Source organism: Salmo salar, chromosome ssa16 (genome assembly GCF_905237065.1).
Source record: "Salmo salar chromosome ssa16, Ssal_v3.1, whole genome shotgun sequence".
NCBI classification, from domain to species: Eukaryota; Metazoa; Chordata; class Actinopteri; order Salmoniformes; family Salmonidae; genus Salmo; species Salmo salar.
Window position 1 is genome coordinate 22485387 of NC_059457.1, and position 25991 is coordinate 22511377.

The 25991-nt window shown below is 46.9% G+C and overlaps 2 protein-coding genes across 2 annotated transcripts; both read left to right on the forward strand.

Moving 5' to 3' along the window:
* Positions 1-3935: 3935 nt before the first annotated feature.
* LOC106573375 (putative uncharacterized protein DDB_G0271982) lies at positions 3936-4443 on the forward strand (the record flags this gene model as incomplete). The annotated part of the gene is made up of 1 exon (XM_014148376.2): positions 3936-4443. A coding segment is annotated over exon 1 (471 nt), but the record flags the coding sequence as incomplete, so codon positions are not given.
* Positions 4444-4448: 5 nt separating this feature from the next.
* LOC106573374 (mucin-5AC) lies at positions 4449-18843 on the forward strand. The gene is made up of 2 exons (XM_045697045.1): positions 4449-15952; positions 17395-18843. Exons 1-2 carry the CDS (start codon positions 4684-4686, stop codon positions 18102-18104), a joined length of 11979 nt encoding a protein of 3992 aa, XP_045553001.1. The 5' UTR covers positions 4449-4683; the 3' UTR covers positions 18105-18843.
* The last annotated feature ends 7148 nt before the right edge of the window (positions 18844-25991 follow it).

The following is a 25991-nucleotide window of genomic DNA, read 5'->3' on the forward strand; positions in this document are numbered from 1 at the left end:
CTTTAAAACCCTCTGCTGTTTTCACAGATCTAGTTAAAACCCAAATACATGAAGAGAGTGATGTCATTTCAAAACATGACTCAGATTACACAATCCAACCTTGATAATAGTAATAGGCCTGTTTACGCTCAACTTCAGCTGTGTCTTTTCACATTTATTGATTATTTATATTACCTAGCTTGTGTCTCAGTTACCGAATAAACAAAGTGCTGTAAACAGCATTCCAACATGTTTCCAGTAATGCACTGGTTATCTGAAAAAGAGAAGTTTCTCTGCATGCCGACATAAATCAGAAATAAACACAGTGAAAATATGCAAACTATCCCTCATCTAAATAATTTTGTTCAAGTGGACCCTCGGCGAAGGGATCCATTTTAATACCACTCTATCCTTTTAATGCTACATTCAAGTAGGGGTTAAAATCCATCAGAGATAATGGAGAGTATAGAATAAGCACAGCATTCAGTTAAATCCTGACAGTGGATTATTCTAACAGAGTGTGTTTATTTCTCTGGCCCTAAATTGTTCTTGAGTGTATATTGGACAGAGAACTGACACTGAATGAGTGGGTTACCATGGGGATGGTGATGACTCACTGGAAAGAGTAAGTAACTCCCCTTTGACTCTCACACACACTCTCCATCCACAAACATGTCAAATCAAATCAAATCACATGCGCCAAATACAACAGGTGTAGACCTTACCGTGAAATGCTTACTTACAAGCCCTTAACCAACAATGCAGTTCGAGAAATAGAGTTAAGAAAATATTTACTAAATAAACTAAAGTAAAAAATGTAATTAAAGTAACACAATAAAATAACGAGGCTATATACAGGGGGTACCGGTACTGAGTCAATGTGCGGGGTACAGGTTAGTCGAGGTAATTTGTACATGTCTGGAGTCAATTGTCCGAAGTGTCCTCCTCTCCCTGTCCTCTCCTCTTATCTAAAACATATGGAAGACATATAAACTAGGATTTTGCTTTCACATGTCCTGCTCTTTCACATCTATGCAGATGAAGATAGATATGAATATAAGGAGACAAGGAGAGGAAGATTTCACACTATTGAGAAGCACGATAAGGGTCAAATGAATTGACACCTCAAATATCTTGTTTACTGCTGGTTTCCACTCCTCCTCCATTAGTGCACTGTGAAACTAAATGGAGAAATTCACAGTTAAACAAGTTATACAATATAGTGGTCCCTCAGGACACAATATGAGGATTATAAAACTAGAATGTCCTGTTGTAAATTTGCTGGCAAAAATAAAGGTACAAACAAACTGTTTCCAGTACACCACAACTTCTCCTTCAGGGGAAAAATAGAAAGGTTTTTTATAACGATTGTGTGGATGGTTGAGAATCAGACTCCCCTGGGTGAGAGGTGTTAGAACCAAATAACCCACTCCCCCTTTAAAGCATGTTTTCCAGACCCTGTATCAACTCAGGGAATCTTAGAGAGAATTGTCAAACAAATGTCTTAATGAGGTACAGGCTCTTGAAACAGAAACAAAAATGACCTGACGTTATCTGTGTTTGACACTGTGTAGGAAATCCAGCCCAGATGTGTGGGACTCTAAGTCCTCGCTTTCTCATTTTAAAAAAATCAGGCAACTGACCAATGAATAAGTGGAGAACTTTTACACTGAGGAACAGGAAGTTACCAGTTCCAGTATGTACGGAGGGTTGACTGAGGCTGGAGAAGATGTGAACTAATTAGTGTTTAAGTGTGTGTGTGTGTGTGTGTGTGTGTGTGTGTGTGTGTGTGTGTGTGTGTGTGTGTGTGTGTGTGTGTGTGTGTGTGTGTGTGTGTGTGTGTGTGTGTGTGTGTCTGTGTGTAGTAATTAGTTGACAGATAAAACAACACCTCGTGGCACAAAGTGGACTGTGAAGAGACACACACAAACACACACACTGTAATACTTTAATACTGTTGTATTGTAGTATTGTAACATTTCTGTTGTAGATGTGTGAGGATATAGTAATGATGTAATGTCTTGTATGATGTTTTGTTTATGATGTGTTATTTTATTTATGATGTAGGATTAAAACAAAAATGTATCCTGCTCGGACCCCAGGAAGAGGAACTGCTGATGGGGATCCTAATAAATACAAAGACAAAAAAAGCTCCTGTCCTTGTTCTATCTAGCCAGAACACAGCTGACCAGCTGAACAGTCTCAACTACAGTTTCTAGACTAAACATAACCTCATGGCAATGACAGGTGACTTGTCATGCCTAATACCGCATTACATTACTGTGTTTACGCTATCAGACCCACATGCCAAGTGCTGCATTACAGGGGACTAGGATGGCGTCAAAGACAGATGAGATTCTGGTTGGTCTGCGATGAAAACTTAAGCATAAGCCAACACAACTGCCACTTCTCGCTCCAGAGTTGGAGTGGCCTACCAGGAATTATGGCATTAAGTGGCATGGCATCGCAGACAGATATGTGAATCCAGCTCAGTTAGGAATAGGGCAGTCACACACAGACAAACATACAGGCCCAACGACAGTCACTTTTCTGCCTAGAGTGGAGGGTGATGGTGAGGCCTGCCGGGAGGCCTGATCTAGTAATCCAGTCTAGGTAGCAAAGCCTCACTGATAGTAAGATGTTTATTTTTGCCGGTTTAAGGAAAAACTATATTGCCGCCTTAGTGGGCCAAGACAGGTTACCTTGAGAATTGAAAACACTGCGTTCAGAAAGAGGGCACCCTGAGGAGGAAAACCCCCCTCCCGTCCAAACATGGCTACGGACACAGCAGAGGGTGTTAATGGCCTGGGTCTAAAATAAATATGAAGGAAATTGGCTGTGCAGTGTAGTGCCATCGTTCTGGGTAGAAGTTGCCCTTAGGCACATATCTAGGATTTAAAAAATGAACTCGCCCAAATCCTGACCTGAGCCATTGGGGTGGGTGCCTAGTCATGTGTATCGGGGGCAGCTTCATTCTTCAACTACGTAGGCACTGTGGATTTATACCAGTACAGTATTCTGTGGCACATTCCAAAGGCGTAAAACTTTGCTCTTTCCGTCAATAGAATGCATACAATTGGCCCATAATCCTTATCTCTAACTAAGACAATTCATTACCCATACACTGTATTTAGCAACCACAAACCCTCTTGGATAAATATGTGATGATAAATTCTTGCCTGTTATTCCTCTCAAGCCAGAGAGAACTGAGGCTCAGAGACAGAGAGATATCAGATATGTCTGAACAGTAATGCAACAAACATACAGCCACAGCCCAGGGCCCGACAACTTTGTGCTTCAAATGCATATTTGGACCTGTCTCATCTGTCATTCGCATGTGTGTCGGCCCTATTAACAGGACGCATGGGGAAATGGATGCCAAAGCAACCATCACACACATGCATATTCACTGCAGTGATATACAAGAAGAGAAAACAATGTGTGCTTATCATTACAGCATGGAATAAGAATGCGTTGCGAATGGTCCTCATTAGATGTTTTGATTTGGTTAAAGACAATGTGGAAAATAATAATAGGATTACAATGTGCTGTATAAAGGCCTTTCGTTTTTAAAGCTTTTCGTGCCTTGTGCCTTTTATGACCGATTTAGCTCTGTACCTGTTAACTCTTTTGGTGACATGCTGAAGCAGCCAAAGACTGCTATAATCCCCCAATTATCTCTTTCTCTCTCTTTCCTCCCCTCTCTTTCTTTACCTCTCTCACTCTCTCTTTCTTCATCTCATCCTTTCCTTTCCTGTCTCACTCACAGACATAGATACCCCCTTGAAGTGGACGCCCAATCTCCTCGAAATCCTTCTCACACAAGCAAACACCACTTTCAAGAAGTCCGTCAGCCCCCTCCTCTTTCTTCCCCTTCTTTCCTCCCTCCCACTCTCTGTCACAGCTTCCCACACACCGAGGTGGGTCTTTGGCATCCTCATGCACCCTCTCTCGCCCTCTCTTCTCTCAGAATTCTTATAGCTCAGGATAGCGATGAGGTTAGCTGTGCTCTGCGTGTGCGGGACCCTGCTGGCCTTCTCCACGCCCCCTGGGAACTATGCAAACCTCAGCAAGGGAGACTTTAATTGGGGTACAGAATCTGGGAGCTGCTTGGTAACTATAAAGCCTGCAGGGAAGTGTGGGGGAGAGGGGATGGACGAGGACGCATGCCCCTACCGAGTGACCCTGCCACCGCTGGATGTAATGCTGCCCCGGCAGCTCAGGGAATTGGAGAGGACTGTGAAGGAGGTGCAGAGGCTAAAGGAGACCGTGGAGCAGCTGAAGAGAGCCTGCATGGAGTGCAGGATAAGCCAGATGGAGCGGGCGAGAGAGAGGCTGGGGGACAGAGAGAAGGAGAAGGTGAGATTGGGAGAGAGGGAGAAGGAGAAAGAGGGGAAGAAGGAGGGGGAGAAGAAGACAGAGAGACAGGGAGACAGAGAAAGGAAGATGGAGATGGACAAGGAGGGAGAGGGGGCAAGAGGCAGGGAGAGAACAATTGTGGAAGAGAGAGAGGGAGTGGAGGAGAGGGCCAGGGAGATTGAGAACAATATTGTTGAGATAAGAAAGAGAGAACGGGAGAAAGAGTGGGAGAGAGAGTGGGAGCGGGAAAAGGAGAGAGAAAGAGGGGGAAACAGGGAATGGGGGATAGAGAGGGAGAGAAAAATTGAGAATGAGACCAAGAGAGAGGAGAGAAGGGAGCCAGGGATGGAGAAGGAGAACATTTTAGAAGGGGAAAGGGGGAGAGGGGGAGAGATAGAGAAAAACAGTGGGAGTGAAAATGAAAGAGAGACGTTATGGGAAACGAAGGTGGAAACCGAGGAGAGTCAGGGGGATAAGGTAAGGGAGAAGGATCTGGAGCATGAGAGTAGAGAGAAAGAAGAGAGAGGGCGGGGAAATAGGGAACAGATCGGGGAGAAGGGACAACATCAGGTGGAGATAGAGAGGGAAAGGGAGGGGAAGATAGAGAAAGAGAGTGAAAAAAAGAAAGAGAAGGAGAGGCAGAGCCAACATCCTTGGCAAGGGAAGAAGACCCAGGGAGAGAAAGAATGGCAGAAGAAGAAAGAGAGAGAGAAGCAAACCCCGAGCCACAGACAGACAGAAAAAAAGAAAGAGAATCAGAGAGAGGAGACAGTAAAGAAGATAGAGAAAGTGGTAGAAAAAAGAGTCCAAAAAGTGCAGAGACACAGCATAGTGGTGATGACAGATGGGTCAAGTGATAATCAGGACATAGCCTCAACTAGCCCAAGCACTGGTTTGACACAGGGCTCAATCCCCAGACCTCACTCCTCAGGACCAGACCAAACATCCACCTCCATCTCAGGCCCTGCCACCAATCCCAGCCCAGGATCTAGATCAGACACTGCCAGTGGATATATTCCAAGTCCTTCCTCCAGCTCAACCTCTAGCCCAAGATTTTCCTCCATCTCCAGCACAAGGAAAAGCTCAATTCTTTACATAAGCTCAAGTCAAAGGACCATCTCCTCTTTACCTCGCCAAGGAGCCACCAGGTCTGACCCCATCACAACCCCAAGTTCAGGCACCAGCTACAGGACTGACAGAACCATCCCAAGTATCAAAACAAGCTCAAACCAAACAACCATCAGCTCATCAAAAAGGATTATTAGCCCAAGAAACAGACCTTCCCAGAAGTACAAGCCCAACCAAACTATCCAGGCCATCAGACCTGGCCTTAAGCCCATACCACCCAGCCTGACTAGCTCCTCCAACCTCAGCTCACGGACCACCACCAGCTCCAGCACTGCACGGACAATGACTGACAAAAACCCAGGACCCAGCCCAACAATTACCAGGTCATGGTGGAACCCAAGGCCTAGCACAAAGCCAAAATCTGGGCCACAGCCCAGTCCAGGCCTAAAGCCCAGACACAGCGTAAAGCCTAAAGATGAACGAAAACCTAAACCAGGCGAAAAGCCAATCTCAGGCCTTAGACCTAAACCTGGACCAAAACCAAAGCATGTCCTAAAGCCCAGGCCACCCAGCCCAACCAGCTCCTCCAGCTTCAATCAGAAGACCGCTTCCAGAACTGACTCAACTTCAACCACCACCACTAGCCTTATCCCTGGGATCAGCTTTACAAGACCCAGTCTACAGACCACTAAGACAAGTACCAACCAAAGCAGCACCACACTGGGACACTCTTCAGCCACCACCACTAGTCCTAGCTCAAAGATTACCAGCCCAAGCTTCAAGATGACTAGTTCCAGGCCTGGGGCAAGCAGTAGCAATAGCCCAACTCCAGGAACTTCAACCACTGCTCAATATAGCCCTAGGGCCACCAGTCCAAGCGCCAGAATTGGGTACTTGTCAACCCCCAGACCCGGTCTAAAGCCAAAACCAGGAGCAAAGCCTATTCCAGGCCCCAGAACCAAACCTGGACCAAAACCAAAGCCCATACCATCCAGCTCTGTCCCAGCGATCACTCCCAGACCTGGCTCAACTCCAGACAACAGCACAAGCCTCAGCCCAAATACCACCAGTCCAGGATCCTATATTACCAGCTCCAGCCCAAGGATTAGTAATACAAGCCATAGTCTAGGGAGTCTTAACAGCACAATGCCAAGACACTTTCCAGCAACCACCACTAGCCCAACGACTTCCAGTTCATGCATCCAGACTAGCTCTTCCAGCTCAAGTTCAACTCCAGCAATTACGACCACCATTAGCCGCAGCCCAGGAACCAGCTTCACTAGCCTCATCTCAATGACCACCAGTAGCAGCACCAGCCCTGAGATGACACCTGCCCAAAACCCTGAACACAGCACAATGACTACCAGAACTTGGATTACGCCCAGACCTGGCCTAAAGCCCAAACCAGGAGCAAAACCCATTCCAGGCACCAGACCTAAACCTGGACCAACACCAAAGCCTGTCCTAAAGCCCAGACGACCCAGCTCATCAAGCTCTAGCCCAAAGACCAATCCAAGAACTGGCTCAACTTCAACCACCACCACTAGCCTTAGCCCTGGGATCAGCTGTACAATACCCCGTCTACAGACTACTAAGACAAGTACCAGCGAAAGCAGCACCAGACCGGGACACTCTTCAGTACCCACCACAAGCCTTAGCCCAAAGATTTCCAGTTCAAGGATACCGACCAGCTCTTCCAGCTCAAATTCAACTCCAGCAACTACAACCACCACAAGCCGCAGCCCAAGGACCAGCTTCACTAGCCTCAGCTCAAGGACCACCAGTGCCAGTCCCAGCCATGAGACAACGTCTGCCCAAAACCCTGAACCCAACACAGTGACTACCAGACCGTGGATTAAGCCCAGACCAGGCCTACAGCCCAGGCCTGGACTAAAGCCTAAACCAGGCACAAAACCCATTCCAGGCCAGAGACACAAACCTGGACAAAAACCAAAGCATGTCCTAAAGCCCAGACCACCCAGCCCAACCAGCTCCTCCAGCTTCAACCCTAAGACCACTTCCAGAACTGGCTCAACTTCAACCACCACCACTAGCCTTAGCCATGGAATCAGCTTTACAAGACCCATACTACAGACCACTAGGACAAGTAGGAACCAAAGCAGCACCACACTGGGACACTCTTCAGCCCCCACAACTAGTCCGAGCTCAAAGATTACCAGCCCAAGCTACAGGACAACTAGTTCCAGCCCTGGGGCCAGCAGTAACAGTAGCCCAACTCCAGGAACTTCAACCCCTGCTAGATCTAGCCCTAGGACCACCAGTCCAAGTGCCAGAATTGGGTTATTGTGGACCCATAGACCTGGCCTAAAGCCAAAACCAGGTGCAAAGCCCATTCCAGGCCGCAGAACAAAACCTGGACCCAAACCAAAGCCTGTCCTAAAGCCCACACCATCAAGCCCAACTGGCTTTTCCAGCTCTGTCCCAGAGATCACTCCCAGACCTGGCTCAACTCCAGACAACAGCACAAGCCTCAGCCCAAATACCACCAGTCCAGGATCCTTTACTACCAGCTCCAGCCCAGGGATTAGTAATTCAAGCCCCAGTCTAGGCAGTCTTAGAAGTACAATGGCAAGGCACTCTCCAGCAACCACCACTAGCTCTCGCCCAAATATTTCCAGTTCAAGCATCCCAACTAGCTCTTCCAGCTCAAGTTCAACTACTGCAACTACAACCACCGCTAGCCGCAGCCCAGGAACCAGCTTCACTAGCCTCAGCTCAAGGACCACCAGTACCAGCTCCATCCCTGAGACGACATCTGCTCAAAAACCTGAACCGAGCACAATGACTACCAGACCTTGGATTAAGCCCAGACCTGGCATGAAGCCCAAACCAGGCACAAAACCCAAACCAGTTACAAAACCCATTCCAGGCCCCAGACTCAAACCTGGACCAAAACCAAAGCCTGTCCAAAAGCCCAGACCACCCAGCCCAACCAGCTCCTCCAGCTTCAACCCTAAGACTGCTTCCAGAACTGGTTCAACTTCAACCACCACCACTAGCCTTAGCCCTGGAATCAGCTTTACAAGACTCAGTCTACAGATCCCTAAGTCAAGTACCAACCAAAGCAGCACCACACTGGGTCACTCTTCAGCCACCACCACTAGTCCTAGCTCAAAGATGAACAGCCCAAGCTTCAAGACAACTACTTCTGGCCATGGGGCCAGTAGTACCAGTAGCCCAACTCCAGGAACTTCAACCCCTGCTAGATCTAGCCCTAGGACCACCAGTCCAAGTGCCAGAATTGGGTCCTTGTGGACCCATAGACCTGGCCTAAAGCCAAAACCAGGTGCAAAGCCTATTCCAGGCCCCAGAACAAAACCTGGACCCATACCAAAGCCTGTCCTAAAGCCCACACCATCAAGCCCAACTGGCTTTTCCAGCTCTGTTCCAGAGATCACTCCCAGACCTGGCTCAACTCCAGACAAGAGCACAAGCCTCAGCACAAATACCACCAGTCCAGGATCCTTTACTACCAGCTCCAGCCCAAGGATTAGTAATACAAGCCCCAGTCTAGCAAGTCTTAGAAGTACAATGGCAAAGCATTCTCCAGCAACCACCACTAGCTCTCGCCCAAATATTTTCAGTTCAAGCATCCCAACTAGCTCTTCCAGCTCAAGTTCAACTACTGCAACTACAACCACCGCTAGCCGCAGCCCAGGAACCAGCTTCCCTAGCCTCAGCTCAAGGACCACCAGTACCAGCTCCAACCCTGAGACGACATCTGCTCAAAAACCTGAACCGAGCACAATGACTACCAGACCTTGGATTAAGCCCAGACCTGGCATGAAGCCCAAACCAGGCACAAAACCCAAACCAGTTACAAAACCCATTCCAGGCCCCAGACTCAAACCTGGACCAAAACCAAAGCCTGTCCAAAAGCCCAGACCACCCAGCCCAACCAGCTCCTCCAGCTTCAACCCTAAGACTGCTTCCAGAACTGGTTCAACTTCAACCACCACCACTAGCCTTAGCCCTGGAATCAGCTTTACAAGACTCAGTCTACAGATCCCTAAGTCAAGTACCAACCAAAGCAGCACCACACTGGGACACTCTTCAGCCACCACCACTAGTCCTAGCTCAAAGATTACCAGCCCAAGCTTCAAGACAACTACTTCCGGCCATGGGGCCAGCAGTACCAGTAGCCCAACTCCAGGAACTTCAACCCCTGCTAGATCTAGCCCTAGGACCACCAGTCCAAGTGCCAGAATTCGGTCCTTGTGGACCCATAGACCTGGCCTAAAGCCAAAACCAGGTGCAAAGCCTATTCCAGGCCCCAGAACAAAACCTGGACCCAAACCAAAGCCTGTCCTAAAGCCCACACCATCAAGCCCAACTGGCTTTTCCAGCTCTGTTCCAGAGATCACTCCCAGACCTGGCTCAACTCCAGACAACAGCACAAGCCTCAGCCCAAATACCACCAGTCCAGTATCCTTTACTACCAGCTCCAGCCCAAGGATTAGTAATACAAGCCCCAGTCTAGCAAGTCTTAGAAGTACAATGGCAAGGCACTCTCCAGCAACCACCACTAGCTCTCGCCCAAATATTTCAAGTTCAAGCATCCCAACTAGCTCTTCCAGCTCAAGTTCAACTACTGCAACTACAACCACCGCTAGCCGCAGCCCAGGAACCAGCTTCCCTAGCCTCAGCTCAAGGACCACCAGTACCAGCTCCAACCCTGAGATGACATCTGCTCAAAAACCTGAACCGAGCACAATGACTACCAGACCTTGGATTAAGCCCAGACCTGGCATGAAGCCCAAACCAGGCACAAAACCCAAACCAGTTACAAAACCCATTCCAGGCCCCAGACTCAAACCTGGACTAAAACCAAAGCCTGTCCAAAAGCCCAGACCACCCAGCCCAACCAGCTCCTCCAGATTCAACCCTAAGACCGCTTCCAGAACTGGTTCAACTTCAACCACCACCACTAGCCTTAGCCCTGGCATCAGCTTTACAAGACTCAGTCTACAGATCACTAAGTCAAGTACCAACCAAAGCAGCACCACACTGGGACACTCTTCAGCCACCACCACTAGTCCTAGCTCAAAGATTAACAGCCCAAGCTTCAAGACAACTACTTCCGGCCATGGGGCCAGCAGTACCAGTAGCCCAACTCCAGGAACTTCAACCACCGTGAGATCTAGCCCTAGGATCACCAGTCCAAGCACAAAAATTGGGTCCTTGTGGACCCATAGACCTGGCCAAAAGCCAAAACCAGGTGCAAAGCCTATTCCAGGCCCCAGAACAAAACCTAGACCAAAACCAAAGCCTGTCCAAAATCCCACACCAAGGAAAACTGGCTCTTCCAGCTCTGACCCAGAGATCACTCCCAGACCTGGTTCAACTCCAGACAACAGCACATGCCTCAGCCCAAATACCACCAGTCCAGGCTCCTGCACTACCAGCTACAGCCCAGGGATAAGTAATTCAAGCCCCAGTCTAGGCAGTCTTAACAGCACAACAGCAAGACACTCTCCAGCAACCACCACTAGCCCAAAGACTTCCAGTTCAAGCATCCCAACCAGCTCTGCCAGCTCAAGTTCAACTCCAGCAATTACAACCACCACTAGTCGCAGCCCAGGAACCAGCTTCCCTAGCCTCAGCTCAAGGACCACCAGTACCAGCTCCAGCCCTAAGATGACATCTGCCAAAAACCCTGAACCCAGCACAATGACTACCACACCTAGGATTAAGCCCAGACCAGACCTACACCCCAAACCTGGCCAAAAGCCCAAACCAGGCACAAAACCCATTCCAGGCCACAGACCAAAACCTGTACCAAAGTCAAAGCCTGTCCTAAAGCCCAGACCACCCAGCCCAACAAGCTCCTCCAGCTCTAGCCCAAAGACCTATCCCAGAACTGGCTCAACTTCAACAACCACTACTTGGCTTAGCCCTGGGATCAGACCCAATCTACACACAACTAAGAAAGGTACCAGCCGAAGCAACACCACACCGGGACACTCTTCAGCCAGCACCAATAGTCCTAGCTCAAAGATTACTAGCACAAGCTACAAGACTACTAGTTCCAGCCCTGGGGACAGCATTAGCAGTAGCTCAACTACAGGAACTACAACCACCACTAGACCTAGCACAAGGACCACCAGTCCAAGCTCCAGAATTGGGTTCCGGTGGACCCCCAGACCCAGTCTAAAGGCAAAACCAGGTGCAAGGCCTGTTCTAGGCCCCAGACCCAAACCTGGACCAAAATCAAAGCCTGTCCTAAATCCCACACCATCAAGCTCAACTGGCTCTTCCCTAGCCGTCCCAGAGATAACTTCAAGAACTGGCTCAACTCTAGACACCAGCACAAAACTCAGCCCAAATACCACCAGTCCAGCCTCCTTTACTACCAATTCCAGCCCAGGGATTAGTAATCCAAGCCCCAGTCAAGGCAGTCTTAACAGCATAAGGCCAAGACAAACTCCAGCAACAACAACCATCACTAACCACAGCTCAAGGACCAGCTTCACTAGCCTCAGCTCAAGGACCACCAGTACCAGCTCCAGCCCTGAGACGACATCTGTCCAAAACCCTGAACCCAGCACAACGACTACCAGACCTAGGATTAAGCCCAGACCTGGCCTAAAGCCAAAACCAGGTGCAAAACCCAGCCAAAGTAGCACCACACTGGGACACTCTTCAGCCACCACTACTAATCCTAGCTCAACGAATACTGGCCCAAGCTATAGGACGACTAGTTCCAGCCCTAGGGCCAGCAGTAGCAGTGGCCCAACTCTAAGAAATTCAACCACCGCTAGATCTATCCCAAGGACCACCAGTTCAAGTGCCAGAATTGGGTCCTTGTGGACCCCCACACCCAGCTTAAAGCTAAAACCAGGTGCAAAGCCTATTCCAGGCCACAGACAAAAACCAGGACTGAAATCAAAGCCTGTCCTAAAGCCCACACCATCAGGTTCAACTCCAGCAACTACAATTACCACAAGCCGCAGCTCAGGGACCAGCTTCACTAGCCTTAGCTCAAGGACCACCAGTACCAGCTCCAGCCCTGGGATGACATATGCCCAAAACCTTGAACACATCACAATGACTACCAGACCTAGGATTAAGCCCAGACCTGGCCTAAAGCCCAAAGCAGGTGCAAAACCCATTCCAGGCCCTAGACCCAAACCTAGACCAACACCAAAGCCTGTCTTGAAGCCCAGACCACTCAAACCAACCAGCTCATCTAGCTCTAGCCCAAATACTTATCCAAGAACTGTCTCAACTTCAACCACCACCACAAGCTTTAGCCCTGGGATCAGCTTTATAAGACCCAGTCAACAGACTACTAAGAAAAGTCTCAGCAAAAGCAGCACCACACCGGGACACTCTCCAGTAACCACCACTAGCGCTATCCCAAAGACTTCCAGTTCAAGCATCCCGACCAGCTCTTCCAGCTCAAGTTCAACTCATGAAGCAACAACCACAACTAGCCGCAGCCCAAGGACCAGCTTCACTAGCCTCAGCTCAAGGACCACCAATACCAGCTCCAGCCCTGAGACAATGTCTGTCCAAAACCCTGAAACAAACACGACAACTGCCAGACTTAGGATCAAGCCCAAACCTGGCCTACAGTCTCGACTTAACCTACAGCCCAAACCTGGCCTGAAGTCTAAACCTGAACTAAAGAACAAACCAGGCGCAAAGCCTATTCCAGGCCTAAGGCCTAAACCTGGACCACAATCAAAGCCCATCCTAAAGCCCAGACCACCCAGCCCAACCAGCCTCAACCCTAAGACCAGTAACATAACTCCCACCACTAGCCTCAGCCCTGGGATCACAAGCCACAGTTGGCAGACCACGCGGACAAGTACCAGCCAAAGTAGCACCACACCAGGCCCCTTTCCAGGCACCACCACAAAGATTACTAACCCAAGCTACAAGACCACTAGTTCCAGCCCTGGGGTCAGCATCAGCAGTAGCAGTAGTGGTAGCCCCACTCCAGGAACTACAACCACTGTTAGACCTAGCTCAAGGACCACCCATCCAAGCTCCAGAACTAGGTTCTGGTTGACTCCCAGACCTGGCTTACAGCCTAAACCAGGCTTAAGGCCTATTCCAGGACCCATACCTGGACCAAAGCTCACACCTGACTTAAAGCCCAGACCACCCAATCCAACCAGCTCCCCCAGCTCCATCTCAAAGACCACTCCCAGACCTGGCTCAACTTCAGACATCCCCACTAGCCTCAGCCCAAAGACCACAAGTCCAAACTCCAGGACTACCAGCTCCAGCCTTGGGATTAGCTTTACAACCCCCAGTTCAGGCAGTCTCAGCAGAACCACACCAAGTCACTCTAAAGCAACCACAACCACCACTAGCTCTAGCCCAAAGATCACCAGTTCAAGCATCCGGACAGGCTCTTCCAGCTCAAGAAGCATCACACTAAGCCCAACTCCAGCAACCAAAACCACCACTAGCCCCAGCTCAAGCACCAGCTTCACTAGCCTCAGCTCAAGGGCCACCAGTACCAGCATCAGTCCTGAGTCAAAGTCTGCCCAACATCCTGAACCCAGCTCAACAACCCCCAGATTTAGCATTAAGCCCAAACCTGGCCTAAAACCCAAACCAGACCAAAAGCACAAACCAGGCCGAAGGCCTATTCCAAGTTCAAAGCCTAAACCTGGATCAAAGCTTAAACCAGTCTTAAAGCCCAGACCACCCAGCACGACTAGCTTCTCCAGTTCAGGACCAAAGACCACACCCAAACCCGGCTCAACTTCAACCACCACCACTAGCCTTAGCCCTGGGGCCAGAACCAGCAGTAGTCCCACTCCAGCAACTACAACCACCACCAATCCAATTATCAAGGCCAGCTCCTCCACCACTAACCCCAGCCCATCAACCAGCTTTACTAGACTCAGCTCACTGAGCATCAGTGCCAGCTCCGGCCATGCGACAAAGTCTGACCACAATCCTAGACCCAGCCCAACGATCACCAGGTCCCAGTGGATCCCCAGACTTAGCACAAAGCCAGAATCTGGGCCACAGCCCAGACCAGGCTTACAGCCCAGACCCAGCCTAAAGCCTAAAGATGACCTAAGGCCTGAAACTGAACCAAATCCCAAACCAGGCCCAAGGCCTATTCCAGGCCTAAGACCCAAACCAAGACCAAAACCAAAGTCTGTCCTAAAGCCCAGACCAGCCAATCCTACTAGTTCTTCCAGCCCAAAAATCACTCCCAGGCCTGACCCATCTCTTACCACTATCCATAGCCCAAGCTCCAAAACTACCAGTTCAAGCTTCAGGTCTATCAGCTTCAGCTCTGGGATCAGCATTACCAGCCCCACTCTACGGGACACCAGGACCAGTACTAGTCTAAGCAGCAGCACACAGAGCCACTCTATAGCCACCATCAGTAGCGCTGGCCCAACTACCACCAGTCCAAGCATCCGGAATGGCCCTTCCAGCTCAAGCCGAAGCAGTACAACACTGAGCTCATTTTCAGCAACCAGAATCACCACTAATCCTGACCCAAAGGTCACTAGTCCAGGATCCAGGATGAACTACAGTACCTTCAGGCTCAGCATGGGGACCAGCACCAGCGGTAGCCCAACTCCAGAACACACAACCACCACTAACACTAGCTCAAAGATCACTAGTTCAAGAATTTGGACCAACTCTTCCAGCTCAAGCAGCAAAACAATCAGTCCAACTCCAGCAACCACAACCTCCATAAGTTCCAGTTCAAGGACGACCAGTATCAGCATCAGTCCTGAGACAAAGTCTGCCCAAAAGCTAGAACCCAGCACAACAACTACCAGACCTGGCCTAAAGCTTAAACCTGAACGTAAGCCTAAACCTGGCACAAAGCCCAAACCAGACCCAAGACATATTCCAGACCGAACACCTAAACCTGGACCAAAACCAAAGCCTGTGCTGAAGCCCAGACCTGCTCCAAAGCCTTGGCCCAAAACCACCACCCAAGGTCCAAGGACCACTTCCTCCACACCTAGCCCCAAGACATCCAATAGCCAAAGGACTATGACTGACCCCAGCCCACAAACGGCCACAAGCCCTGGCTCAAGAACTACAAGACCTAACCAACAAACTACCCTCAGCTCTAGCTCAAAAATCATCTCTAGCACAAGCCGGAAAACATCCACTAGCCCTGTCACAATGACCACTACTATCGCCAGTCTAAAAAAGACCAGCTCAAGGCAACAATTTAGCACAAGGCCTAGCCCCAAAACTACCATTACTAGTCCCATTCCATTGGCCAACTCTAACCATAGCCCTACTACCAGCCCTGACGCCCCTACCCCCAGCCCCGACTCCCCTACCCCCAGCCCCATACCGGAGTCTTCCACCCCCAGTGTGAGAGAACTGCGGGTGAAGACCAGCCAGGTATCTGCTAGTCTGAATGACACAAAGGATACAAGCGGAGGGCCAAAGGTTTCTCGAGGAGGGCATCCAAAGGTCCGTCCTGGGCTAAACCTGCTCACAGAGAAGGACCAGGTAGGCAGCAAGACTAACAGGACGGAGAACCAGCCTCAAAGCCCTGCACAGATTTCACCAGGAGGTAAGATAAATCAATTATATTTTACTTTACATGCTATTGTCTGCTATTTAAATGGAATTATGATAATTAGATTGTAATTGATAATTACATAAAGTTTAGTTTGAGCTTTCTTACGGGTTCACTGAATCAAGCCGTATTATGTATTATTTGGTACCAGGTAGCCTATCGTAGATAGCTACCAAATGTGTTGACAAGATCCAGAAAGGCTTTGTAAACTTAATAGAATCGTGCTATCCAAATACGGCACTACAAATTCTGACTACAGCCAACACAGATGTAGGATCTTCATTTAAGCCAGTTTGCTACAGCAGGAAAATAATCCTGCAGCAACAGGAAATTTGTATTATTATGTGGATTATAATTAATAGACATTTTTGTAGAGGTTAATACATTTTTCATAAGGGAAAATCAAGTATGACACGTCTAAGTGGAAATGACAAATTACAAAAAGAAGCCTTTTTGAACCTCAAATACACTACAAGTTTTAAATGTCCTGCATTGCAGAAAATACATCCTGCAACAGATTAAGATCCCACATAAGTACAAAAACCCTATCCTTTCCCCATTGGTTAAGATAAATTATAAACTTCTATTGAAACAGTGTAGCCTAGGTTATGGCAGATAACAGTAGAAATTGTGACTGGAAAATATATTGTTGTGAGTGGAACAATGTTGTTCTGGAAAAAAATGTAATATTGCTCAATCAACTTTATATCAGTGTGATATCATCTCCATTATAAATTATGAGGATTGTAACTTTGAAGTCCAAGCGACCTAAGGTGATGTTTAATGAGCCTATTATACTGTGGTGGAGGTTTGACATCATCATCTTTGTAACAGATGTTGTGTGGTTTGTGGTTATTCTCTGTTAAATTAAGAATTTATATATGTGAGCATGTGCATGTCTGTGAGTGTGTGTGGCTTAAATAGGGATCAAGGTGTGACTGTGCAGAGCATGCTTTTAGGTCATAGTCAGCTTAAACACTCATTGTTATTGCTGAATGGCACATATATGAAATAACAAATTAAGTGTCACACAAAGCTATTGCTAGCTTTTATTAATGTACAAGGCCACTTTAAGCCAAGCACCTAAATGTTTTACCGACTTAACAACTCTAATTGACATTTAACTGAAATCTGTTTCAGGGACATTTTCTTTAACATAAATATACTTCAAATTTATGGTAACCGATAAATCCTAACTATTTCAGCATGATACAATCATATTCTAATCTTGTGTGTATAGTTTCAAATGTGTGAAATATTGTATTTTGTTTGCAAAAGATACAAATAAAATAACCTTTATTTAATCAGCTTAGTTTCTGTAGGCCTACAGTAAGAACATGTATATTTGTGTTATGCTGCAAGGCAACTTTTCTTCAACAAGGATTACAGACTACTCCAATCTAATTTTCTCATTCCACTATCCTTCCACTCAACAGTTACCATGGCACCCAGAGACTGCTCTGACCACATGGCCAGGGGGGAGAGGAATAGCAGAGTCTACCAAGTGACCCCTGACCCTAAGAACGGAACCATTGCAGTGTTCTGTGACATGGAGTCTCATGGCGGAGGGTGGACCGTCATTCAGCTCCGTCAGGACGGCAGTGTGGACTTCAACCGGACCTGGGCTGAATACCGGACGGGCTTCGGTGACCTGATGGTTGGGGAGTTCTGGCTGGGCAACGACCACATCCACCTGCTGACCCGAAACAGGGTGATGGTCCTTAGGGTGGAGCTGGAGGACTTTAACGGCATGATGGAGTACGCAGAGTACAGGCTCTTCCGTGTGGCTGGTGAGCGGCTACGCTACCGCCTGTCTGTGGGTGGGTACTCGGGAACGGCAGGAGATGCACTTCAATTTAGCAAGAGTTACGACCACAACAACAGGTTCTTTACGACTCCTGACAGGGACTATGACCGCTACCCTTCAGGGAACTGTGGGGCCTACTACAGCTCAGGCTGGTGGTTTGACGCCTGCATGGCTTCCAACCTCAACGGGAGATATTATGTGGGAAAATACAAAGGGGTGCGGAACGGGATCTACTGGGGGACGTGGCATAACATATCCACAGAGTACTACCCGACTAATGACAGACAATCTTTCAAGACTGTCAGAATGATGATCAGGCCAAGGGGCTATGCAAAGTGATCGGCTGGCTGGCTCCTCGGTTGGCGTTCTCAGCAGTTGCAATTCTCAAATAGGGGGCCGGGGACCCCCATGAGGCCTCCGAGATTTTTCAATGGGTCCATGACAAAAGCAGGAAAAAGCTGATAAAATGCTCAATGTTAAAAATACGATTTTTTTAGGGAGGAGCACTGTTTGATACGCAAATGAAAACATTCAGAGTGTAGTGCTGTTTCATATCTTGGGGGTTTATAATGCCTTTTGTTTAACAAGCAATTTTAATATATTCCATCATTTTATTTACTCTTTCAAATATTAAATCTCTGATTCAGGCGGGTCAACAACACCTAAATCTTCTTAATTTCTTGATTAATATTAGTGGGCCTCGGAAAAGCCTCTCTGTTGGTAAAATACTGCCACTTGGTGGTCTGAAACGAAACACCACTTTTTTATGGTTTCAAATGGAACACTCAAACTGTGGAAAAGATGTTCAGAGTTCCTGAAGTAATTTATAAGATGTCTTCTTATTATCTATGTAAGGTTACAGTGTGAAAGTATTGTTGGAAAACGGTTTCATAGAAGTCTTTCTCCTGTGACGAGAAAGAGAAATACTCTTTGAGGAGGGTAATGAAGAGATGGACAAAATCTCTTAAATTGTACTGGAATGATTGACTGACGATTGATTGTTGTAATGTTTTTTTATTCTCAGTATTTTTTACGGGAAAAATGAAATGAGGTCAATAAAACAGAATTTAATTCCTTTGTTGATGTGTTCAGTCTCACCATGGTGTTGACTATACATGTATAACTTGTAGACTTTCTATGCAAACCTCTCAGCTAGCACGTAAAGACTCTGCCTCCACAGGTATGTATCCAAATATCCTCTTTGCAATGGCCTTTGTCACGTAAAGTATTAAGAGCATAATTTACCGTCTACAACGTAATCCAACTGCCACAACCCACAGACATTGAACTCCAGTAAGAACCTGTACAGAAGTAGAGTTGTAGAGAAAATAAAGTAAAAAAACAACATTAAATTCAGATCAAAGCAACTTTCCACTAGAGTGATGACAAACAGCATGTAGAGATCATTTCTCCCAAACTCATTGTGAAGAGCGCATCTCACACTTACATCAACATTGGAGAGAACCATTTGATTGATCACTGCCGGAAGGCCGTAGAAAGGCTATAGGAAGGAGAGATGGAGATACCGAGAGAGAGAGAGTTGAAAGAGAAGAAAACACTAACACAGGTAACTCAGGTGAAAGAGAACAAGAGAGCATCTGCTAAATTACCATATTATTAAACAGAAGGCAACACTTTATAATAAATTGAATCAAAAGCCATTGATTAATACATAATTTATAAGACATTCATGTTCATGATTTGCAGATTATTTGTTCATCTTTACAACTATATTTAAATGTCAGTGAGCAATTGATTAAAGATAAATAAATAAAGTCGCACACTATACAGTTGAAGTCGGAAGTTTACATACACTTAGGTTGGAGTAATTAAAACTCGTTTTTCAACTACTCCGCAAATTTCTTGTTAACAAACTATAGTTTTGGCAAGTCGGTTAGGACATCTACTTTGTCCATGCAAAAGTAATTTTTCCAACAATTGTTTACAGACAGATTATTTCACTTAATCACAATTCTAGTGGGTCAGACGTTTACATACACTAAGTTGACTGTGCCTTTAAACAGCTTGGAAAATTCCAGAAAATTATGTCATGGCTTTAGAAGCTTCCGATAGGCTAATTGACATAATTTGAGTCAATTGGAGTTATACCTGTGGATGTATTTCAAGACCTACCTTCAAACTCAGTGGCTCTTTGCAAGACATGGGAAAATCAAAAGAAATCAGCCAAGACCTCAGAAAAAAAAATTGTATACCTCTACAAGTCTGGTTCATCCTTGGGAGCAATTTCCAAATGCCTGAAGGTACCACGTTTATCTGTACAAACAATAGTACGCAAGTATAAACACCAAGGGACCACGCAGCCGTCATACCGCTCAGGAAGGAGACGCGTTCTGTCTCCTAGAGATGAACGTAGTTTGGTGTGAAAAGTGGAAATCAATCCAAGAACAACAGCAAAGGACCTTGTGAAGATGCTGGAGGAAACAGGTACAAAAGTATCTGTATCCACAGTCAAACGAGTCCTATATTGACTTAACCTGAAAGGCCGCTCAGCAAGGAAGAAGCCACTGCTCCAAAACTGCCATAAAAAGCCAGACTATGGTTTGCAACTGCACATGGAGAAATGTCCTCAGGTCTGATGAAACAAAAATAGAACTGTTGGGGAGGCTTGCAAGCCGAAGAACACCATCCCAACCATGAAGCACGGGGGTGGCAGCATCATGTTGTGGGGGTGCTTTGCTGCAGGAGGGACTGGTTCACTTCACAAAATAGATGGCATCATGAGGCAGGAAAATTATGTGGATATATTGAAGCAACACCTCAAGACATCAGTCAGGAAGTTAAAGCTTGGTCGCAAATGGGTCTTCCAAATGGACAATGACCACAAGCATACTTCCAAAGTTGTGGCAAAATGGCTTAGGGACAACAAAGTCAAGGTATTGGAGTGGCCATCACAAAGCCCTGACCTCAATCCCATAGAAAATGTGTGGGCAGAACTGAAAAAGTGTGTGTGAGCAAGGAGGCCTACAAACCTGACTCAGTTACAGATGACTGAGGTAGGGAGGATGGTCTCGGGGTCAGATGGTGTAGCAGCGGGGCTATACAGGCGTGAGAGCGCATCAGGCTTCACATACTTGGACCTAGAGCGGTAGGAAAATTGAACAGAGTGAATAACAGGGCCCATTGAGTTGAGTTGGGGCGCTTAGCTGTGCGGAAATATTCCATGTTCTTATGGTCAGTCCACACTAAGAATGGATGTTCCGCCCCCTCTAACCAGTGCCTCCGCTACTCCAAAGCCACCTTGACCGTGAGTAGTTCTCGATTTCCTACGTCATAGTTCCTCTCGGTGAGGTTAAGACGATGGGAAAGGAAAGCACAGGGACGCAGCTTTTGGTCCTGGGCAGAACGCTGGGACAGGACGGCCCCCACTCTAATGTCCGATGCGTCGACTTCCACCGCGAACTGACGGGACGGATCCGGATGGATTAAGATGGAAGCTGTAGTGAATCAGTGCTTGAGGTCTGAGAAACCCCGGTCAGCTGCTGGAGACCACGTGAGCAGAACCTTGGGGGAGGTGAGTGCTGAGAAGGGGAAGCCAGGGTGCTGTAAACCTGGATGAAATGGTGGTAGAAATGAGAAAACCCCAAGAAACGTTGCAGCTCCACTCTGGATGTAGGTTGAGGCCAATCCACCACCACTCTAGCCCTTGTCAGAATCCATCTGAATATTTCCTGCAGTGATGGCATATCCTAGGAAGGAGATGGTGGAGCAATGGAACTCACATTTTTATCTGCTTTAACAAAAAGCTGATTCTCCAAGAGACGCTGAAGGACCTGTCGGACGTGGAGGACATGCTCCTGAGCTGAATGGGAAAAAACAAGGGTGTCGTCGAGATAGACAAACACGAACCGATTCAACATGTCACGGAGCACATCGTTGACTAGGGCCTGGAAAACTGCGGGAGCGCTGATCAGTCCGAATGACATAAGGTACTTGTAGTGCCCGCTAGCCGTGTTAAAGGCTGTGTTCCATTCATCTCCTTCCCGTATCAGAACCATATGGTAGGCGTTCCGAAGGTCCAACTTCGAGAAGATCGCCGCCCCCCGGAGAGGCTCGAAAGCCGAAGAGATGCGTGGTAGAGGGCAACGTTTTTAACCGTGATGTCATTAAGGCCCGATAGTAGATACACGGGTGCAGGGTTTTGTCCTTCTCCACAAAGAAGAACCTTGCGTTGGCGGTGGAAGCAGATGGGTGAATACTCCCTGCAGCAAGAGAGTCCTCAATGTACCTTTTCCATAGTCTTGGTCTCCAGACCCGACAAGGAATAAAGCCACCCCCGAGGCAGTGTAGTTCCTGGGAGAAGGTTGATAGCGCAGTCGTAGGGTCTATGCAGAGGGAAAGATGTAGCGTGGGCCTTGTTGAAAACATCCCGCAGGTCCTGGTCCTCTGCGGGAATGGCGGAGAGATCTGAGGCTTTTCCCAAGCCCACAGGATGACGTCGCAGGGCAGGTTGCGCCAACTTCAGGCAATGCGCATGGCAGAGCGGGCTACAAACCCATGTTAGAACCAGTAGCCCAGTCGACCAGGGGATTGTGCCTCAGGAGCCATGAAAACCCCAAAACCATGAGGAGATTCAATGAGCAGGAACTGCATAGACTCACTGTGATTACCTGACACTCACAGGTTAATAGGAACCTTATTGTGGGTGACCTTATTGTGCCAATAGAACACCCATCCAGTGCTCTGACTTCCATGAGAATGGAGAGTGGTTGTGTGGCGATTCCCAGCTCCAACACCAGGGTAGGGTCCATAAAGCTCTCATCGGCCCCAGTCAATGAGCACACAAAGAGATTTGGACTGGTCACTCCACAACAGGATGTTATGGAGAGGCATACAAGTAATGGAGGATTGGAAACTCCCTGTACGGTTCACCAGTGTACTCGTACCTACTGATGAGCCTGGTCTTTTAATGGACAGGTAGATATGTAATGTCCTGTTGTTCCACAATATAGACAGATGTTGGTGCTCAGTCTGCGTAAGTGTTCAGCAGGAGACAATCTTGCCCTGCCCAGCCGACAGCCCTCAGTGATTCCCGAGGGAACTCGGGTGACATCGGACTATCCCGGTGTTGTAGACGCCGGGAACTTCCGGGATTCCTCGAAAGCGAGATGGGAGTTGTTGATGAGCGAGTGCGTCCGGGAACAGACCTCGTCTCCCTCCTACGTAGCCACCCATCGATCCGTAACGTCAAGGCTATGAGAGCGTCGAGGTCCACGGGAAGCTACCGGGTTGCGAGCTCATCTTTAACCACCTCCGATAATCAATGAAGGAATGTGTCAAACAGAGATTACGGGTTCCGGGCACTACCACGCAGTTGAAGTAGCTTCCGAGCAACCTCTCTCCAAGACAACGGAGAATCGTTGTCCTCCAGACTGAGGCAAACAGTGGATTGTTGCTCCCACACTGCCGTAGCCCAGGCGAGTGCCCTCTCCGACATCAGCGTTATCAGGTATGCGATCTTCGAGCGATCAGAGGGAGACTAAGAGGGCTGCAGCTCGAAGATGAGGGAGCACTGGGAGAGAAACGCCCGGCAGGTTCCTGGATCTCCAGCGTAGCGCCCCGGAGGAGGTAGGTTCTCGGGAAGCCGGGGTAGGCTGGGGAGAAGCGCCGCTGGTAGCAGAAAACTACTCAAGTAAAAGTGAATGTCACCCAGTAAAATACTACTTGAGTAAAAATCTAAAAGTATTTGGTTTTAAATATATATATATTAAGTATCAAAAGTAAATGTAATTGCTAAAATATATTTTAGTATCTGTAACGCCCTGGCCATAGAGAGGGGTTTTTTGTTCTTTATTTTGGTTAGGCCAGGGTGTTACATTGGGTGGGCGTTCTATGTTCTTTTTCTAGGTTTTTTGTATTTCTTTGTTTTGGGCCGTGTGTGGCTCCCAATCAGGCACAGCTGTAGTTCGTTGTTGTGGATTGGTAGTCACACATAAGGAGCATGTTTTTCCTTTGGGTTTTGTGGGTAATTGTTTCTGTTCAGTGTGTTTCCTGTCAGTACTGTTTGGCTGTCGTTTTTTTTGTTCAGTGTTCTCTTTGTTTGAATTAAATGTCAAGATGAACACTAACTCCGCTGCACCTTGGTCTTCTTCCGACGACAGCCCTTACAGTATCAAAAGTAAAAGTATACATATTTTCAAATTCCTTATATAAAGCAAACCAGACAGCATAATTTTCTTGTTTTTTTTATTTACAGATAGCCAGGGGCATGCTCCAACGCTCAGACATCATTTACAAACGAAGCATGTGTTTAGTGAGTGCCAGATAAGGGGAAGTAGGGATGACTAGGGATGTTCTCTTGATAAGTGTGTGAATTAGGCAATTTTCCTGTCCTGCTAAGCATTGAAAATGTAAAGAGTACTTTTGGGTGTCAGGGAAAATATATGGAGTAAAAAGTACATCATTTTTTGAGGAATGTATTGAAGTAAAAGTAGGCAAAAATATAAATAGTAAAGTACAGATACCCCCAAAAAACTACTTGAGCAGTACTTTCAAGTATTTTTACTTTAGTACTTCACACCACTGCTGCAGTGTTAGTAAGCTGATAGTAAGGACTTTTACAGTACACTGCTTATAGTCAGCATGACACAACATGAACACCATCTATTTGATCCAAGAGGCTTAAGTTATGTTGTCTTGCTCTATCTAGTATTCTGTACCTCTATGTACAGTATTTACCTGTTACTATCATGCACTATGTCTATGAATGAGTGCCATAGCTTATTCAACACAACATTACCTAACCTACAGTACAGTATATGCTTCCATCTAGCTTTCATTTGTCTGTCTTCTCTTACTGTAGCACATATCTGTTCCCCTGAATTATTCAAGGCCACTTTGTTTTAGCAACACTGTCCAAGTTTGCAAGTCTTCTTCCCTCCTTCTCCCCTTTCTTTCTAACTGTGGCTGACACTTTATTTCAATCTCGGGGAGAAGAGAGGAAAGGAATTTCCCTGTGGCTTTTTAAGAGATGCAGTGTTTACTGTGTGTGTGTGTGTGTGTGTGTGTGTGTGTGTGTGTGTGTGTGTGTGTGTGTGTGTGTGTGTGTGTGTGTGTGTGTGTGTGTGTGTGTGTGTATTTGCAGAGTGTGAGCTTTGGTTCCTAAAGCCAGAGCTCGGAATAGAACTTGACGCTCTATTTACATGGCAGAAATGTAGTGAAATAAAACTGCAACAACATTTTGGTGGAAAGCTTTGCAAACAACACATCCATCATAGAATAGGAATCCAATGCAGTTCCAAAGAAGCAATGTGTCCTTCCTCAAATCTATTACCCACATTTGCCTTTTGGTAGGCCGTCATTCTAAATAAGAAATTGTTCATAACTGACTTGCCTAGTTAAATAAAGGTTAAATACAAAAATACATGTTGTGTAGTCATCATCTAGACTTAGATCCACTTAGTCATAGTATCGTACTCTACCTTTGGTACATCACAACTTCTAAGGAAGTTGTGCATTGACCCATTTCTTGAAGTCAGTGCTGTAGTGCTTCCATATGTCCAATGATTACATATTTACAGAGCTCTCTGCCTTAGCCCAATCTCTCTATTGGATTATGTGACTTATGCCATACTATCGTATATAAAATAGTATAAAGTTGATTTTTTTAAACACACAAGAAATACGAAATAAGAAAAACCAGAGAAAGTAAGCCATTTACAGGGTCAGTGCCAGTGCCAGTGCCACATTTACAATGCAGGGTCAGTGTTGTGAGTTAATTCATTGATAATTCATTGACAATCTTCCCATTTAATGCTAAATACTGTAGCGCCAGATATTTCTGTAGTGAGTGAAGAATGCCCTCCAGTTCCTCCTCATACTGTTTTAAGGAGTCCATTTTTTAACACTCAATGTTATACTATTGCGAGCACATACTTTATTTTTCATGTTTATAGCGATGGCCATCCAATGTGCTTTTAAATTCACAGGTATTACAGTTTTTTTAATCGCTTTGGTGCTATTTTCCCAAGTATGTGGTAAAACTTCACCACTCAAACAGATCCTCAAAAAGGCTGTTTTTGATGATCACACAATATCAAAATAACACAGTAACTTCTTCACCAAATCGAATCAGTGTTTGTAACAGCTGTCGTCTGTAGAAGAAGGGGACCAAAGCGCAGCGTGGTAAGTGTTCATATTAATGATTTAATAATAAGAAACACTTCAAAACAAACAAGAAAATGAACGACAGCCAACAGTTCTGTCAGG

Coding starts and splice junctions, on each gene's coding strand:
- LOC106573374 (XM_045697045.1), top strand. CDS start 4,684: ATGGAGAAGGAGAACATTTTAGAAGGGGAAAGGGGGAGAGGGGGAGAG. Junction 15,953..17,394: donor TGCACAGATTTCACCAGGAG/GTAAGATAAATC, acceptor TCCACTCAACAG/TTACCATGGCACCCAGAGAC.